A 19,627-nucleotide genomic window follows, 5' to 3' on the forward strand; every position below is an offset into this window, starting at 1 on the left:
AATCTGATTACGGCTTGCTTTGTGTGGCGGAGGGGAATATGCCACCGCCTTGTGGGGGAAATATTCAGCACTATACTAAGGATGACTGAGTGAGCAACAGGATCCTAGTCCCCCCACCCAATGCTTTTAGTCTTTGTACAACTGTTAGACTAGTTGTATGTTGTGTCTATCGTGTTGCAATGTGTAATGCTCAAGAATCAGCGAGGTGGGCTTCAGGATTTACTCAATACACGGCAGCCACCTGAAGTGTGTGTATGTAGAAAACTCAGGAGGTAAACCTAGTTAACTGCAAAACCCGCCCTCCCCTGAATCTAACAGGATAGGTAAGACGCCCCCACTCCTTAGTATAAGTGACTCAAAATTAGCATAAACAGTTTTCAGTTAACAAACAAATTTTACATTTATTTGTACTGCAAGATTTTAAATGATTACGTTTTCCTTGTTTTCACAAAGTTTACAAAACAATTTCAAGTGTAAACAAATCAAAGTGAAATAAAAGAAATGTGGAAAATAATAGAGATGAAAAATCAACAGATTTGTGTCAGTTACAGTTCAATCTGAGGAAAGTAAGAATCAGTGTCACTTATTGTAAGTAACCTTAAACAAAACGTTTCACAGTTAACTCAACCTTTCAAACAAAGTACACTTTGAAGTTCACTTCAATCCGGCTCAAAAATCCAAGATCCAATTCAAAAATCCAGGAAAAAAAAAGGTGAAAAGTTATACTCTATCCATATATGGAGTTCACAGTCCCAAAAAGTTCAGTTATGTACACAAAAGAAAGACTATGAATCCCTTCGCAGGAAAATTCACTGATCACAGTTCCATCAAAATATCTGTATGATTTCACAGTTCAGATGACTCACTTACAGAAAATGGCAGTTTGCTTACCAGTTTTCAGAAGGAAAAGAGGAAAATAATTTTTATCACCACTCTTGGTTCATGAATGAGGTGCTGAAAGATGTCCAATGGATGGCAGGGTACTGTTTCTTCACTCACTAACCCTCAGCGATTGTCCTCGCGATCCTGACGACGGCAGCTTGATTCAACGAGGCCGCAATCCCAGCTGATGGAGGCACAATGAGAAGACAAACAACGCACGACCCTATCCGATGACTCAGCGAACCTTAATTCACACGATCTGTAACAGCAATCACTGTTTCAAGTTCGTTTGAACAAATGAAACAAAAACTGTTTGAAGCAAAGAAAACACAAGACTGTTTAACTCCTACGTGACTGAGACTTAATGAAACTAACAGGTCTTTTGTCCAGCTTCATGCATGAACACGGCAGAAAACTCATTTTAACGCTTACTTCGTTAAACTTGTTCATATACACGAAGACTCAGAAGCAACGTCATGCAGCTCTTATATATGTCGCGAGTCTAAACGGGACTTTTTCCCGCGATTGACTACCCGAGATCAACATTCAATTTCAGCTCACCGCTGCTCTTCTCCGCTCTCTCGCTCTCTCCGCGCAACTCGTCAAAACCTACAAAATGGCGGCGCCCACGACAAACATCAAAATAAAAGTCTCCACATATTAGAAAAATGTAAATCCCCTACATTCCCCCCTGCTAAACCCTGCCATGCCACCGGACTTCCATTCAGCAACTCAGTCCTGAAAAATAAATGACAGAGAATAGCAGGTAAATATTCTTTCCACACAAGAAAACATCAAGTACAGCAATTAAACACTTTCAATTAGCAAGATTGAAAAACCTTCATATTAAAAGAAACATACAAACCTTCAGGTTGACATAAGCTTATTTCAAGACATAGTCAGTCCTATACCTAACGGGTAAAGTACCTCTGTTCAAACGCTGTGAACGTCTAGGTTCAGTAATACTTTCATTTTCACTTTCAGCTTCGGAGCCACCTGAACTCATAGACTCAAGTACAGACTGTTCTACTGAATCATCAGCTGACATTTCATCGACATGGTCCCTGATACCTATCTCTGATTCATCCCCACCTGCCCTTCTACCTTGTGTGTCTGTGAGTGTAGCGGGTGCAAATGTAACAACAGGGACTGGAAGAACATTAGAATCTTCTGAATCAGTGTGTGCCTGACCTATGTGTGCTCTAGATTCACGTCTAGATGTGCAAGGTGGTAGTGATGACTGAAAAGTGCAAGGCTTGAGTTGATCCCTATGTACAACTTTACATGGGCCCCCTTTCTCTGGGCGAATGGTGTAAACTGGAGTGTCTGCGTGATTCTGTTTCACTACAGTGTAAGGCAAGGGTTCCCAATGGTCTTGTATCTTATTCCTTCCCCTATGTGAATGATTCCGTAACAGAACACGGTCACCAGGTCTCATAAGTGCGGCATGCGATTTCCGATCATAGGCTCTTTTTCTTCTCCTTGAAGCTTCCTGTTCTGCCGAGTTGGCTACTTCAACAGCAGTCTTTAATCTATCATGATGGTTTTTCACCCAATCATCAAGATTGTCAGCTCTACTGTCCTCCAAGTCTCTCCCATTAAGGATATCCATCGGCATTCTGGCATCCCTCCCAAACATTAAATAGAATGGCGAATAGCCAGTTGAAGTGTGGATTCGGCTATTGTATGCCATCGCCAACTCGGGCAGATACTGTTTCCAATTCCTTTTCTTTTCCGGGGGTAACGTCCTTAGCATATCATGCATGGTTCTATTAAATCTTTCGCACTGGGAGTTACCCTGTGGATGATACGGAGTGGTGCGACTCTTTCCGATTCCATAGACTTTACACAGTTCTTTGATGACATTTGCTTCAAAACATCGACCTTGGTCGGAATGTAGTCGTGCAGGACAGCCGTAGTGGACAAACCAATGCTGCACAAGGGCTTTTGCAGTGGTATGAGCGGTCTGATTTCTGGTTGGCACTGCTACCGTGAAACGAGTAAACATGTCAGTTAGGACGAGGACATTTTCATATCCTCCCAAAGATTCCTCCAAGACTGTATAATCCATAGCAAGGACTTCCAGCGGGGCAGATACATTAGTACATGTCATTGGGGCTCGTATTTTAGGAAAAACGTCTTTAGCAAGGGCACATCTCTTGCATTCCTGAATCCAGTTTTGAATATCCTTACTCATTGTCGGCCAGTAATAGCTCCGCCTCATGCGCTCCAGCGTGCTTCTTTCTCCAAAATGGCCACAATGATCATGCTGACTCTCGTACACTTTGTAACGCAAGGGTTCTGGAACCACTAATTGACAAATTTCTTCTCCGTCCCGGGGATCAAAGATGGAACGGAACATCACTCCTTTTTTAAGCTTGAGTCGTGTGAATTGTCTAGAAAGCTTTTTTAACTCAACATCCATATTGCGTTGCTCAACTGGACTCAGGTTCTTGTTGGTTAGTACAGCACGGTATATAGGAGCTATATGAGGGTCGATCTTTTGTTGCTCTTCTATATCACTCCAGCTATATCCGGGGACTTTCCTTGTCACTGATACCTGAACCGATGCTTGTACTATCTGATGCTTGTTGGCAACTGGCCATAAACATGCACGCACTTCATCTGAATTCATCCTAATGAAGTCTTTAGCAGAGTCCTCTTGCTCAGGCTCCTCACTGGATGGAATCCGTGATAACACATCGGCATTTGTGTTTTGCCGTCCTGGTTTGTAGTAGACTTCAAAATCAAATTCTGACAACTGAGCTATCCACCGTTGTTCAACAGCTCCTAAATTAGCGGTCGCCAAGTAGCGCAAAGGGTTGTGATCAGTTATCACAGAGAACTTGGAGTAGATCAGGTATTCTTTGAACTTTTCAGTTACAGCCCATTTCAAGGCAAGTAGCTCCAGCTTGAAAGCACTGTAATTTCTATCATTCTTTTCTGATCCACGAAGACCCCGACTTGCATACGCAATCACACGCTCAACCCCTCCTTGTCGTTGACTTAACACAGCTCCAAGACCATGCAGGCTTCCATCAGTTGTGAGTACAAAAGACTGACTGAAATCTGGGTACGCGAGAACTGGCGGAGACATTAAACACTGCTTGAGTTTGTCAAATGCAGTTTGACATTCTGTTGTCCAGTTAAGGGGTTCAATGATTTTCTCTTTCCCTCCTTTACCAACCAGGGCATGAAGGGGCCGGGCTAACTGAGCAAAACCAGGAACAAACCTCCTGTAGTAACTCATGAATCCAAGGATCTGTCTTAACTCTTTGACATTCATGGGTGCAGGCCAGGATTCCAAAACCTGAGTTTTCTCTCCATCCACCTTTATTCCCTGGGAAGAAATAAGGTGACCCAAGAATTTCACTTCGGGTTTCAAAAGGAAACACTTGCTGGGTTTCAGTTTCAAACCATGCTGTCTCAATCGATTGAATACTATTTCCAGTCTTTGACAATGGGTTTCGAAGTCTTTCGAAAAAACAATGATGTCATCAAGGTAGATGAGCAGTATGTCAAACGTTAGATCACCGAGCACCACCCCCATCAGACGCTGGAATGTTGCAGGTGCATTGCAAAGTCCAAATGGCATCCTGGTCCATTCAAACAGTCCAAAGGGAGTGGTGACCGCCGTCTTTGTTCTATCCTCCTCACTCATCGCTACTTGGAAATACCCGGAGGTAAGATCAAGTGTGGAGAACAGCTGTGCATTTCCCAAGGCATCCAACGATTCCTCCACACGAGGGAGAGGATAAGCATCTTTGCAGGTCACTTTATTCAACCTTCTGTAATCACAGCAAAAGCGTACGCTGCCATCCTTCTTGATCACAATCACAGCTGGAGATGCCCATGGGCTACAGCTTTCTCTGAGAATACCTTGAGATACTAAATCTTGAACATGTTTTTTCACTTCCTGAAAAACCTGAGGTGGGATTCTGCGATGTCTTTGCTTAATGGGAGGAGCATCTCCTGTTGGGACACTATGTGTGACAGCAGTTGTATAACCGAAGTCACAATCGTTCTTTGAAAACACATCACTGTGCTTAGCCAGTAAGTTTTGGAGTTTGCAACGTTGTGTTTCTGTGAGGTTCTCTAGATTAATTTGCACTGGAACTGGCAGCTGTCCTGAAGTGCTTATCTCTGCCTTCACCTTATGTTGCTGCACAGCTTTAACATGCAAAGCATTCTCTTTTTCCTCAAACTCGACGAGCACCCTTGGCACAACTTCCTGGGGCTTGGACAGTGCTGCGATCCTACATCGTGGTGGGAGCTTTACAGGCTTTTCACTAGAATTTAACACTCTGACTGGAACTTTACCATTGGCAGTCTTAGCAAGCACATTAGCAATCAGAACACTCTTAGGCAAACTGACATTTGACGAGGCCTCAACCAACACTTGACAGCTCACTTTTGGTGGTATCCTGCAGCGGCCTTCTAAAACACGTTCACTGAATGGTGGAATAGTTACTGATTGCTTCCCAGCAACCTTCACAAAGCCAATCTTGTCACCACAACTCAGTGCCTCAGTCTGCATCTTTATGTTAGCTAAAACTCGCTGGACTTTTGCCTCCCTAAAACCATGGCTATACCTGTCCATCTTCTTCATGTCTTTAGTAGTCATGAATAGATCATTAACTTCACTCAACACATTCATCCCAATAATGCCAGGCAATCCTTTCAATTCTGTCCCATTAGAATCGCTCTCTTTGATCACAAACACGCACTTTTCATGCAACGTCTTCCCAAAACACTCTATGTCTGCTTCCAGACATCCAATGATGGGAATGTCTAGGCCATTTGCTGCTGTAAGTCGGACCCAGTTGGCAGACGACAGAACAACTTCTCCAAAGTGATTCTTAAAATGTGACTCGGTGATAGTAGTCACTTCTGACCCTGTGTCCAAGAGACAGATTGTTCTGATTCCCGCAATTTTCACCTCAATGGTTATACAATCACCAAAAGCACTTTCACAAAGTGACTTGGAAACGTTCTCTGTATCACAGTCTGCAGTATGACTTCTTATAACGGATGGACCTGGACTCTCTAGCACTGAAGTGTCTCTGTCAGCTGTCTTTTCTATCTCTGCTGTGTTAGGTTGCACTCTACTAGAGTTTTCTCTGCTCTGAAGACAACGTCGGCTTGTGTGTCCTGGCTTACCACACGTATAACAGATGTACCTTCCTTCACTATCTTTCAAAGGTGCACTTTTTGCCTTGTTTTCCTTCACTGCAGGTTTCAATTTTTCTTTGCTGTTTACCATCTGAAACAGTTCTTCTTGTCGGGCAGCTATCTGTTGAATGGCTTCATGGAGTGACTCCAGGGTGAGAGGGGCTGAAGAGCTCTCTGTTGCAGTGGTAGCATGAACGACACCACGTGGACGAGTACTCGTTCTCGGATTGCTTGGAACCTGCACCTCCTCTTCTTCAGACCAAGTAATAGCTTCCTGCATAAGCTGGATGAATGTCAGGTCCTTCTCAGTTTTAACTCTCCTCTTCATTTCACGCCGTAGCGAATCGTCTTTCAGGCCCAACACAAGCTGTTCCTTCAAAACTCCATCAGCATCAGGAACTCTAGACGGCTCTCGACTCTGGATGATACTTAGCTTCTCCTGCAAGTCATAAGCATAAGAACGGATTGTTTCTCCAGGCATTTGTTTGCGGTCATAAAACTCTTTCAGTCTGCTGCCAATGGGAAGTTTGTCCCCATAAGTCTGATCCAAAGCATCGAAAATCTCATCCACTGACTTCTCCTTTCCGTTGAGTGTGATCTTGACTGTCATCTTAGCCTCATCTTTTAAATACTGCTTAACAAACTCAATTCTGTCTTCTTCAGGAATTTTCATCACCTTGAAGGCGGACTTCATTGAACTTATCCATTCTTCTATACTCAACTCACCAGGCTTGGAACGACATCCGGTGAACTCTGGAAGCTTACGATCCCTAGGGATGTAAACAGTAGATGGTGCTCTCTGAGCGGCAGCCTGTTGTTCAATAACAGTTTTAGCGAGGGAAAGCGCCTCTCTCTGTTCGGCTCTGGCTTGCTCTAACATGCATGTCTGCTCACCGAAACGCCTTTGCATCTCTTCAAACTGTTTCTTTAACTCGTCCAGTTCAGCCATAGTGTCGGCTCTAGGACCATGAACTTACACTGAATCAGGAACCAGGAATTGATCCTGTTCGTGACGCCAATATGTGGCGGAGGGGAATATGCCACCGCCTTGTGGGGGAAATATTCAGCACTATACTAAGGATGACTGAGTGAGCAACAGGATCCTAGTCCCCCCACCCAATGCTTTTAGTCTTTGTACAACTGTTAGACTAGTTGTATGTTGTGTCTATCGTGTTGCAATGTGTAATGCTCAAGAATCAGCGAGGTGGGCTTCAGGATTTACTCAATACACGGCAGCCACCTGAAGTGTGTGTATGTAGAAAACTCAGGAGGTAAACCTAGTTAACTGCAAAACCCGCCCTCCCCTGAATCTAACAGGATAGGTAAGACGCCCCCACTCCTTAGTATAAGTGACTCAAAATTAGCATAAACAGTTTTCAGTTAACAAACAAATTTTACATTTATTTGTACTGCAAGATTTTAAATGATTACGTTTTCCTTGTTTTCACAAAGTTTACAAAACAATTTCAAGTGTAAACAAATCAAAGTGAAATAAAAGAAATGTGGAAAATAATAGAGATGAAAAATCAACAGATTTGTGTCAGTTACAGTTCAATCTGAGGAAAGTAAGAATCAGTGTCACTTATTGTAAGTAACCTTAAACAAAACGTTTCACAGTTAACTCAACCTTTCAAACAAAGTACACTTTGAAGTTCACTTCAATCCGGCTCAAAAATCCAAGATCCAATTCAAAAATCCAGGAAAAAAAAGGTGAAAAGTTATACTCTATCCATATATGGAGTTCACAGTCCCAAAAAGTTCAGTTATGTACACAAAAGAAAGACTATGAATCCCTTCGCAGGAAAATTCACTGATCACAGTTCCATCAAAATATCTGTATGATTTCACAGTTCAGATGACTCACTTACAGAAAATGGCAGTTTGCTTACCAGTTTTCAGAAGGAAAAGAGGAAAATAATTTTTATCACCACTCTTGGTTCATGAATGAGGTGCTGAAAGATGTCCAATGGATGGCAGGGTACTGTTTCTTCACTCACTAACCCTCAGCGATTGTCCTCGCGATCCTGACGACGGCAGCTTGATTCAACGAGGCCGCAATCCCAGCTGATGGAGGCACAATGAGAAGACAAACAACGCACGACCCTATCCGATGACTCAGCGAACCTTAATTCACACGATCTGTAACAGCAATCACTGTTTCAAGTTCGTTTGAACAAATGAAACAAAAACTGTTTGAAGCAAAGAAAACACAAGACTGTTTAACTCCTACGTGACTGAGACTTAATGAAACTAACAGGTCTTTTGTCCAGCTTCATGCATGAACACGGCAGAAAACTCATTTTAACGCTTACTTCGTTAAACTTGTTCATATACACGAAGACTCAGAAGCAACGTCATGCAGCTCTTATATATGTCGCGAGTCTAAACGGGACTTTTTCCCGCGATTGACTACCCGAGATCAACATTCAATTTCAGCTCACCGCTGCTCTTCTCCGCTCTCTCGCTCTCTCCGCGCAACTCGTCAAAACCTACAAAATGGCGGCGCCCACGACAAACATCAAAATAAAAGTCTCCACATATTAGAAAAATGTAAATCCCCTACATTTGAAAAACGGAGAAGGTTTAATGTTCATTGTCTGAGAAGTCAAATTGCAGGCTGTGCACCAAATCTTCTGACATAGCTGATTTTTGGCCGTTGCGATCAAATTTGACCTCAGACGAAATTCTGGCTGTCGGTGAACATGTCAAACCAGAGATCAAAGACTACAGATTTTAGCCTAGGGCTAGGAATCTTTAAGGTTTTTCTATATTTATCTCAGATGACCAAATCATGGCCAAAATTGCACAGTGTGAGCCGGGCTTTACTTATTAAAAACTGAAACTTACCCATGCAGATGGGCTTGCAAACCTATCATTGGGCATATGAATCGTTTCCATGAGTGAATCGTTGGATGCGGTATAACATTTGGTTGCTAAACTAATAGGCTAATTATTATGTAAAGAAAGTTATGTACTTATCTCGTGTCCAAATATCTACGAACAGCAACCTTCATGCAAAAAAGGTGTTTGAAAAAACACCACTACTGTTCTCAAAATCATCATCAGAGACTTTCATGCCTACAGGATATAGAGATAAGCATTTGATTCGGGCGTGATGGACGGGAAGATGGCTCTCTGATGATGACTACCAAAGGTAGTAAAGCATGTTGCATGGTAGATAAAAAAGTTCAGGGTAACTATAACGCTGAACATATAAACCATTGTAAATGTCATAAACTGTATGTAATCCAGAAGGAGGTTTGATTGTGAAGATCCTCAAGAGGACGGCTGTGTCTGACGACAGGGACTTGGCCTCTGGACTTCCAATAGCCCAGAGCATTCGTCTGAATGTTCCCAAGAAAACCAAGCTCTACGTGGATCAGACCTTGAGAAAGCATGAAAATGCATTAGGTAAGTGATGCACCAAAGTAAATTTTTTTCATGAAGCACCTATGTTGAAATTAAAGCTTTGATTTAGCCAAAAACCGAAACAACTGTAAAACTGAAATTGGTATGCTCTTTAGAGTGTTTTTAAGGGAGAAAGGAAGTAGTAGAAAACTTTCCTGGTAAAGCCACATCTCAAAATTTCAGCTGAGGAAATTTTTTTAATATCATATGCATATTATATACACTACCAGTCAAAAATTAGGAATAATATTTATGCTTAAGGCTGCATTTATTTAATAAAAAGTGCAGTAAAAACAGTAATGTTCTAAAACAGTATTACAATTTATAATCACTGTTTTCTGTTTACTTTATTTGAAATGCACTTTATTCTTGTGAATTTTGAGCAACCAAAACTTGAAAAAAATTCAGAAATCATCTAATCTCTAATATGCTTATTTGATGCTCAATTATTATCAGTTATTTTTGGTATACAATTATTAATACTGGTTTTCTTATTATCAAAAAACTTTTTTATATATACACAGGGAGTGCAGAATTATTAGGCAAGTTGTATTTTTGAGGAATAATTTTATTATTGAACAACAACCATGTTCTCAATGATTCCAAAAACTCATTAATATCAAAGCTGAATATTTTTGGAAGTAGTTTTTAGTTTGTTTTTAGTTGTAGCTATTTTAGGAGGATATCTGTGTGTGCAGGTGACTATTACTGTGCATAATTATTAGGCAACTTAAAAAACAAATATATACCCATTTCAATTATTTATTTTCAGCAGTGAAACCAATATAACATCTCAACATTCACAAATATACATTTCTGACATTCAAAAACAAATCAGGGACCAATATAGCCACCTTTCTTTGCAAGGACACTCAAAAGCCTGCCATCCATGGATTCTGTCAGTGTTTTGATCTGTTCACCATCAACATTGCGTGCAGCAGCAACCACAGCCTCCCAGACACTGTTCAGAGAGGTTTTCCCTCCTTGTAAATCTCACATTTCATGATGGACCACAGGTTCTCTATGGGGTTCAGATCAGGTGAACAAGGAGGCCAAGTCATTAGTTTTTCTTCTTTTAGACCCTTTCTTGCCAGCCACGCTGTGGAGTACTTGGACGCGTGTGATGGAGCATTGTCCTGCATGAAAATCATGTTTTTCTTGAAGGATGCAGACTTCTTCCTGTACCACTGCTTGAAGAAGGTGTCTTCCAGAAACTGGCAGTAGGACTGGGAGTTGAGCTTGACTCCATCCTCAACCCGAAAAGGCCCCACAAGCTCATCTTTGATGATAGCAGCCCAAACCAGTACTCCACCTCCACCTTGCTGGCGTCTGAGTCGGACTGGAGCTCTCTGCCCTTTACCGATCCAGCCACGGGCCCATCCATCTGGCCCATCAAGACTCACTCTCATTTCATCAGTCCATAAAACCTTAGAAAAATCAGTCTTGAGATATTTCTTTGCCCAGTCTTGACGTTTCAGCATGTGTGTCTTGTTCAGTGGTGGTCATTTTTCAGCCTTTTCTTACCTTGGCCATGTCTCTGAGTATTGCACACCTTGTGCTTTTGGGCACTCCAGTGATGTTGCAGCTCTGAAATATGGCAAAACTGGTGGCAAGTGGCATCTTGGCAGCTGTACGCTTGACTTTTCTCAGTTCACGGGCAGTTATTTTGCGCCTTGGTTTTTCCACACGCTTCTTGCGACCCTGTTGGCTATTTTGAATGAAACGCTTGATTGTTCGATGATCACGCTTCAGAAGCTTGGCAATTTTAAGAGTGCTGCATCCCTCTGCAAGATATCTCACTATTTTTGACTTTTCGGAGCCTGTCCTTCTTTTGACCCATTTTGCCAAAGGAAAGGAAGTTGCCTAATAATTATGCACACCTGATATAGGGTGTTGATGTCATTAAACCACACCCCTTCTCATTACTGAGATGCACATCACCTAATATGCTTAATTGGTAGTAGGCTTTCGAGCCTATACAGCTTGGAGTAAGACAACATGCATAAAGAGGATGATGTGGTCAAAATACTCATTTGCCTAATAATTCTGCACACAGTGTAACTTTGTGGAAACCAAGATACGTTTTCATGGTTCTTGGTCTAAAGAACAGAATAAAAATATTCTGTATCACTATAAAAAAAATCTTTCTCACACCAAAATTGGAATGGTACTGTATTATGGTTCCATAAAAATGTTGATCAGCAAAACTAATTTGACCATTGATAATAAGGAATAAATTAATTTTTAAAATAAATTCAAATAGAAAAGTTTTTTTATTTATTTCATTGTAACAATTTACAATATTGTTATTTAACAGTATTTCACATCAAATAAACCTGAAAGTTGAGACCGTTGTTGTCTTTTTCTATGCAGCCATGCACAGAGCTTTTCAGATGGATCTGAGCAGGCTGCGTCCCACTGCAGCACGGGCCTATGTCAAAGCCCTGGAGTCCAGGCTCACACCCATGTCAGCGAGCTTGACCCAGCTGCTCAATATGAATGCTGTGGTGAGTTGAGCAATTCTGAATGTGCCAACAAGATGACAATGGACGGCTGATACCAACCTCAACGTCTGCTTCCTGTTTCTGCACAGGTTCAAGGGTTGGGCCCATCCTTTAAGCATACATTGAACATCCAGAACACTGCAGCGTGCCGTCCAGTCATGAACCTGGCCATCAGTTTTCTGTACGATGACCTCAGTTGAGCAATTCCATTAATAATATTATTTTCTGATATAAGCAAATTCTTTTAATGTGTAATGTTTTACTGATTACTACAGTGAATCGTTGTGTGTCTGTAGATCCCCCTACTGGTACCAGGGCTGAATTACCCCAATGACACTTTTGTGGAGTGCTTGAGTGACAAAGGGATCTCTGACATCATCAAAGAGAGACTCTCACCCTATATATTTGATAATAAAACAGTGTTTCTCTAAAATGCAGTGGCATACATATTCTATGCACAATAAAATGTGCTTAGTCTCTTGCTTGAAGCTGGAAATCCTATGAACATTCACCAACAAAGATGGGTTCTGCCACTGGTGCCATCGCAGGAGCATGACAACCCTGTACATTCCCATGATGCACGACATAAATGTTTATTACAGTACAACAAACCCTGGATTAAGTCAAGCAGCTGTTTAACGTTACGTTTCTGATTCCAGGTGTTTGTGCTGAGGGAAGGAAAGTGCTCCTCTCCTCACCGCCCACATGCCTGTGAGTGAAGGACTTGCACTGAACTGAGAGCGAGAGTCAGACACGTCTAGTTAAGCTTCACAGGCATCTTCAACTCTTGCTATGCTCCAACCAGCAGTTAGGCTTCTCCACAGAGGTGCTTGGAAGGGAGAGCCTTAAATCACGGGAGTAAAGAGAAGCTTGCGCTGGCCCAAGAGATGGCTTAGATCAGGATTGAATGAGGCATGTCCTCATAGGTAATATCTCTGCACCTTTTAATGGCTAGTGATGGAGTGTTTGACTGATAGCTGCGAGGCCTAGCGCTCCATAGGTCACATAGTTTGGATGTAAGAGACATTATGATGTTTTATTTGTCAATACTGTCCAAGTCCAACCCTGCCTCAGCAACTTCACTATATTATCAGACAAGCTTTTGCTCTTCTTTTCTATATATCTGTGGAATTGTTTAATTTCTGTACAATTATCCTTAAAATTATCTGTTTATAATGTATCAGTTTATAATTAGAAATGTTGAAAAAATGTATTAAAATAGACGTGTTTTTTTTTTTTTTACGCAAACGTCTTAACTGCCACTTTTGATCAACTGTATGCATCCTTTGCTGAATAAAACTATGAATAAATAAATTAAAATATCTTGTTGACTCCAAACTATTAAACAGTACTGTTTGTCTAACATTTATATATACAGTAAAAGCAAGCAGAAAATGTTGCCACTGACAACATATCATTTGATCTTCTCCCAGAGCTCACGGAAGTCTGTCAGTCGCAGCTTACCAGTGCCAGTTATCTTCAGGGAAGATTAAGGTTTGACTTTGACTTTAAAGCAAACTATTCACAGTGTGACCTATAAAAATGGACCACAAATGCTAACATTCTTGAGTGTGGAGTCTTCAAAGGATACATCCAAAAGATTGATCATGGCTCGACAAGCCTCTTTGTCAAATCCGTCTGTCTTTATAATCTTTATCTGTGAGAAGAACAATCATATGGACATTCCACATATACTGCAAATAAAGTCATAGACAAGACTTTATTTGCAGTACATGCGGAATGTTGTCAATTACCACAATTGTGAAACCTGTGACATTTGCTTTATTTGTCAGTAAGCACACACACATTTGCTAACAACCTGGTTTAAAATTATCTGGAGTTTCAACACATTGATCTCCATCTAGACCAGAGTGAGTGAGTGAGTCAATCAAGCTATTGGGCACTACAGCAACCCGTGAAGTCCTCCCACTTCCTGCTGTCTTACCGGCCCTGCCAGCTTTGTGAAGACCGCCTTGAAGCCCTCGTCAATGTCGCTCTCCTGGAGTGCAGGCTGCCATAGGAACACCACATTATTTAGCCGGCAAAACTTCCCAGGATGCATCTGTGTGCAGTACTGCTGAAATTTTTTTTACAGGAAAACTCACCTCCTCTGGTACATCTATTGAAATTTCATCCTTCTAGCCCCCATAGAGAAAATACTTGAATAATATACATATATACACACAATTTTAATTGCATTTTTAATTTAGATTTCTACATGTGAATAAAAACGGTTAGAAGTATTAATATTTTAAATGTGTATATATTATATTATATTATATTATATTATATTATATTATATTATATTATATTATATTATATTATATTATATTATATTATATTATATTATATTATTGGAGGGGTTAAAAAAGATTTTCTGTATTTTATGCCACAGTACTAACATCTACGGTGCAGCCCATCAGGAGCCTCTCTCCACAGCTCTTCTGATGATGTTGAAGAGGTTGGGTGGAGTTTTATTTAGCTCATATATCTCTGTCACTCCACCAGTGAAGTCCACAAACCCCTCCGACGTACAGCCTCCTGACAGAGCCTCATAGCAGCCGTTCAACTTGCCACATTCATAACTGAACTCATTACACAAGCAAACAAGACCCTGGTCTGAAGACTACTTGTGAAATCCTTCTTACTTTGTATTTGCCTTCTCCACCAGGGGCGCTCCAGAACTCCTTCAGCTGAGAGGACGAAAAGTAGCTAGGCAGCCGGTCATCAATCACCACATCCATCCAGTCCTCTAACTTCAATATCACATGTCAAAATCCATGTCACATGTCATCACGTCACAATTATTGTAATCAAAAAGATGACAACTCTTAAAGGGATACTCCACCCTAAAAAATTTTTTTTGTCATTAATCACTTACCCCCATGTTGTTCCGAACCCGTAAAAGCTCAGTTAATCTTCGGAAAACAATTTAAGATATTTTGGATGAAAACCTGGAGCCTTGTGACTGTCTCATAGACTGCCAAGTAAATAACAGTGTCAAGGTCCATAAAAGGTATGAAGAGTCATAGTTAAAATTCTCCATCTGCCATCAGACGTGCCAGACTAACAGTAACACTTTTTGTAAGCAAAGAAAACAAAAATAACGACTGAGATGACATGAATGCAGCATTAAACACCAGTGCACACAAATTTCTATATCCTATATAAAACACTACCATTCACTACCATAATTTTTAAGAAATAACACTTTTATTCAGCAAGGACACATTAAATCAATTAAAAGACATTTCTAATATTCCAAAAGCTTCCTATTTCAAACAAATATTGTTCTTTTTTAACTTTCTATTCTTTAAAGAATCCCGAAAAAAAAAAATATCACAGTTTCCACAAAAATATTAAGCAGCACAACGGTTTTCAACATTGATATTAAGAAGAAAAGCAAATATTAGAAATGATTTCTGAAGGATGATGCGACACTAAAGACTGGAGTAACGATGCTGAAAATTCAGCAACCAAAATATATTAAAATAGAAAACAGTAATTTTAAATTTCATAATGTTACTGTTTTACTGTATGTCCAATGCAATAAATGAGCATTTGCTTGGTGAGTGTAACAGACTTCTTTCAAAAACATTTAAACAATCTGAAACCTTGAAAACTAGTGTATTTTATCAAGCATTAGGTTTCTGTAACAACAACAACAAAAAAGATATATATTTGATAACTACATATATGTGATATATTTGAATTATACAATAACAATTTCTGCATTTCTCTTCCTATGTAAACATTAGTACACTAGGTACTGCTGGCTGTTCTTCAAGTCTCTGTGCAGCACTAATGCTCTGAACATTATGCATTCACTAAATGTGACTGAGCCTAAATAGCTCCTGGCTGGAGAACAGAAGGGGAATTTGGCGAGTTAAATGTGGCCATTTCATTTTCTGGGTGAGGTTGGTATATAGTCATTGCAGTAGACAGGGTGGGCTGATGTTTAGGGACTGTTGCTTAATGTAGATCTGCTGAGCTATGGAGAATCAAATGGAAATGGAACAGATTGGTTTACACGCTGCATTGAAAAGGAGGTCTGGGATTTTTCAAAAATGTGGCAGAGAATTAAATAATGGGTTCTAAATGTATTTTCCTCAATACTTGTATGACTGAGGGCATAGATTACCTTTATCTATACAATGGTTTTCTTTTATAAATTACTGTCCATATAATTAATGGCACACTCAGTAATTTAGCTGGAAATATGATCTTAACACACACACATATATATTTATATATATACATATATATATTATTATATATAATATATATATATATATATATATATATATATATATATATATATATATATATATATATATATATATATATATATATATATTATTCATCATATTGAAACTGTTGAAAATACACAGCATTGGTAAGCTGATCCACACGACATCCTCTGAACTTGGTCAATACTAATCTTACACACAGGCACTGCACTAAAAATACATTCACTTCCAAATTGAATTTAACGGGTCATCTTGTTTGCTAAAAATGAATTCCAACAATAAAAGAAAATGTCATTATGAACAAAAACATGAACAACAATATCACATTAGACCACAAAAATTCCAAAATGACAATTCCCTTACATTTAACTTCCAAAAGTGCATTTATCTTTGCCATGTTAAATTCATTCAACTGACTAGTGCTATATGCTGTATTAACAATAATTCTATCCTGACAATCCAATGATAGCTGCTCGCATCTCAGCTTGTGTAACAGACATTTCTTGTTTGATGAAGGACCATCACCTTCAACTCAACCTTGCCAAAACAGAACTGCTTGTGATTCCAACAAACCCATCGTTTCATCTCAATTTCACCATCAAGTTTGGCACATCAAACATAACTCCTTCAAAAACAGCAAGAAACCTAGGAGTTATGATTGATGATCAGCTGTCTTTCTCAGACCACATTGCTAAAACTGTCCAGTCCTGCAGATTTGCTTCATTCAATATCAAGAAGATCAGACCCTTTCTTTCAGAACATGCTTCAAAAATTCAATGCATTAATGTTTGCATACAAAACTCCCACTGGCTCTGCATGACCTTTACATAAATTCATTATTTAAGACTTATGTGCCCTCTAGAAGCTAGTGTTCTGCAAGAGAACGTCACTTTATTTTGCTTTCTCAAAGAAGCACAAAGTCACTTTTACGGACTTTTAAATGTAAAAACACATCTCTTTCATCTTCATTTGGCTCTCTAACTCTAGCATTCTCTATTCTAATTCTATTCGTAAAAAAAACTAGCTTTCTAATCTTTTTGTATTCTATCTGTTTTCTTTTCATTTATTACAAAATTAACAAAAGCAAAAAGACCTCTAACACTAGCTTGCTCTATTCTTTTTCTATTATACATTAAATATTTAAATACTTGTTATGTGTACTGCATTAAGCTAACTGAGACTTGTTATGGCATTATGTATATCATTGTCCTTTGGTTGATTTTGATTGCTTTCATTGTCATCATTTGTAAGTTGCTTTGGAAAAAAAAGTGTCTGCTAAATGACTAAATGTAAATGTAACAAAAACATAAAAGGCATTAATAAAACCACTAACTCGGACAAGTTACGCAATATGGCATTCATAATGGAATGCAATTCATATAATAAATGTGATATTGTGTAGCTTGTCGGTGATCTACAGCTAAACAAAAAATCTCTGCTTGACAGATAAAACTAGTGTTGCCTTTTTTACCAGTTATAATATTTTGCAAGTAAAACATGAGTAAATTTTTATTTTTATTTTGGGGTGAACTATTATGCAAATATACATGCAAATGTAAATTTGTGAGCAAATACTTTGCATACATTTTGTAGGCTGATTTATTTTACTAGGGTTGAAATCTTGGCCCAAGCTATAGACTCAGTTCATTCCAATGTTCTCACCGTGGGCCTCATCCAGCAAACAACTTTGGTTTTGACAGAGCCGAGGCCCAACTCCTTGAATCCTTAAAAACACTGCTGGGCTTGGAATGTTTCATCCTCAAAAAGACATCCACTCTGAAGGCAACGGGCATGCAAGGTTTCAAAATCTTGGCCCAAGAACTTCATGATCATATTGTTTTGACCCAATCCCTCATTTCAATCCCATTCGCTCCTCAAACGAGCAGCGACTCCAATGGCACTAACTGGCTCCATCCAGGACAGAGCTGTCAGAGACACCCCAAAAATATGGATTACTGTTGCATTTATTTATTTACTAAAGAAAGTTCTGAAATATTAAATGCGGTGTTACTGCCATCTACAGGCGAATGCTGGAAATCACTGGCGATTTTTTTAAACGTCCTAGGCAACAAGAGCACTGCACGGGAGTTTTGTGAATTCTACATTTTCATTGTTCTTCATAATTTAAAAAAGAGGCTCAGGCTGTATAAATTTAAATGTCTCCCCTACCAAAAATATAAAAATAGTGCTTGACTATGAAGTGGGCACTATAAAATCCATACCAGTTTGGGATACGATCAAATCAAATGGTTTCATAATGGCCACAAGGGGGCAACAAAGAGCTGCAGTAATGTGACTGTCATCTGATTGTTGTGTTACATATGACCTATATTAAAAACCTTTAGGGACAGAAGCAGAGAGAGAGAGAGAGAGAATTAAAAGCATCTTATCCTTCGATGGAAAGCTTGTGTTTGTGTGTGCTATGTTAGATTTTGTGTGTAAAGGACAACATCCTACACATGTTTGATTCTGTGTAGGCCAATATGAGAGATCACTAGAACAGACTAAATCAAACATGCATTTAACTCAGTCCTGTTTTGTACTTGATTGTGCTTGTCATGCATCCAAATAAGCTGCAAACAGTAAGTGGGAATGTGTAGGAAGTACGTTGCACCAGTATACTGTATAATAAAAGCAGAGCCCTTAACATTTCCAGGACAGTCTTGAAATAAAGTAAACATTATAACCTTTAGGGAATAGCCTACATATCAGTTTTAGCTTTATCCAAAAGGATTAAATGCAGAAAGTGTAAGGAACTCTGCAACTCTTTTTGATTAATCCTCTGCAGTCTGCAATGTTTCAGGACTTGAGCTCATGAAACTTCACTTCACTCTGGCTTCAATCTGTCAGGGAGGGATAAACTACAAATGGTGCCAGCGTGGGTGGCTGAAGTGTTTTAGGAGCTGCCACTACCATAATAGATTCAAGTGGGTTGCATTTTAAAAAGAAAATACATAGAAAGAGAGCAACGGAGGGAGATGAATATAAACTTATGACTTAATATTTTCTGTCTTTTCAAACAGTTTCAGTTGAAGCAACAGATGATAAAATCCATTAGCCTAAATACAAAATCTGTAAATAAACAATATTCAAATGAAACGTGATGTGCTCATAATTAATTAGCTGCAGCTACAGCCTTAGAAATCAAATGTTTGTCTTATATTCAATTTAAAATTATAGGTTTATAAAATACTTTTAATAATAATAATAAATAATCCAACATTATATTATTGGAAATACAACAAAATTAAAATCTCTGTATTTATTTTTGTTTGTTTGTTGTTTCTAATAGCCTACTGACTGATCCTTAGGGGACCTTAGCTACTCGATAAAACCAGAGACAATTTAAGTAACGCGTTCAATTTTGTTGCGTCGCGTCGCTCGCTTGCAGTACGTGCGTCTTGAACGAGA

The 19,627-nt window shown here is 39.4% G+C and overlaps 1 protein-coding gene, 1 long non-coding RNA gene and 1 pseudogene across 2 annotated transcripts; 1 reads left to right on the forward strand and 2 right to left on the reverse strand.

Moving 5' to 3' along the window:
• Positions 1 to 374: 374 nt before the first annotated feature.
• On the reverse strand, positions 375 to 8,454 carry LOC127941547 (uncharacterized). The gene has a single exon (XM_052536687.1). It carries the CDS (start codon positions 7,001 to 7,003, stop codon positions 1,766 to 1,768), a length of 5,238 nt encoding a protein of 1,745 aa, XP_052392647.1. The 5' UTR covers positions 7,004 to 8,454; the 3' UTR covers positions 375 to 1,765.
• LOC127941548 (uncharacterized) lies at positions 375 to 8,614 on the reverse strand. Its single transcript, XR_008149104.1, has 2 exons — positions 8,448 to 8,614; positions 375 to 1,394 (listed from the first exon to the last, which is right to left on the reverse strand). It is a non-coding gene; the product is annotated as an uncharacterized LOC127941548 (long non-coding RNA).
• Positions 8,615 to 9,066: 452 nt separating this feature from the next.
• Positions 9,067 to 12,704, forward strand: LOC127942313 (Bardet-Biedl syndrome 1 protein-like; annotated as a pseudogene).
• Positions 12,705 to 19,627: the final 6,923 nt, after the last annotated feature.

Source organism: Carassius gibelio, chromosome A21 (genome assembly GCF_023724105.1).
Source record: "Carassius gibelio isolate Cgi1373 ecotype wild population from Czech Republic chromosome A21, carGib1.2-hapl.c, whole genome shotgun sequence".
NCBI lineage: Eukaryota > Metazoa > Chordata > Actinopteri > Cypriniformes > Cyprinidae > Carassius > Carassius gibelio.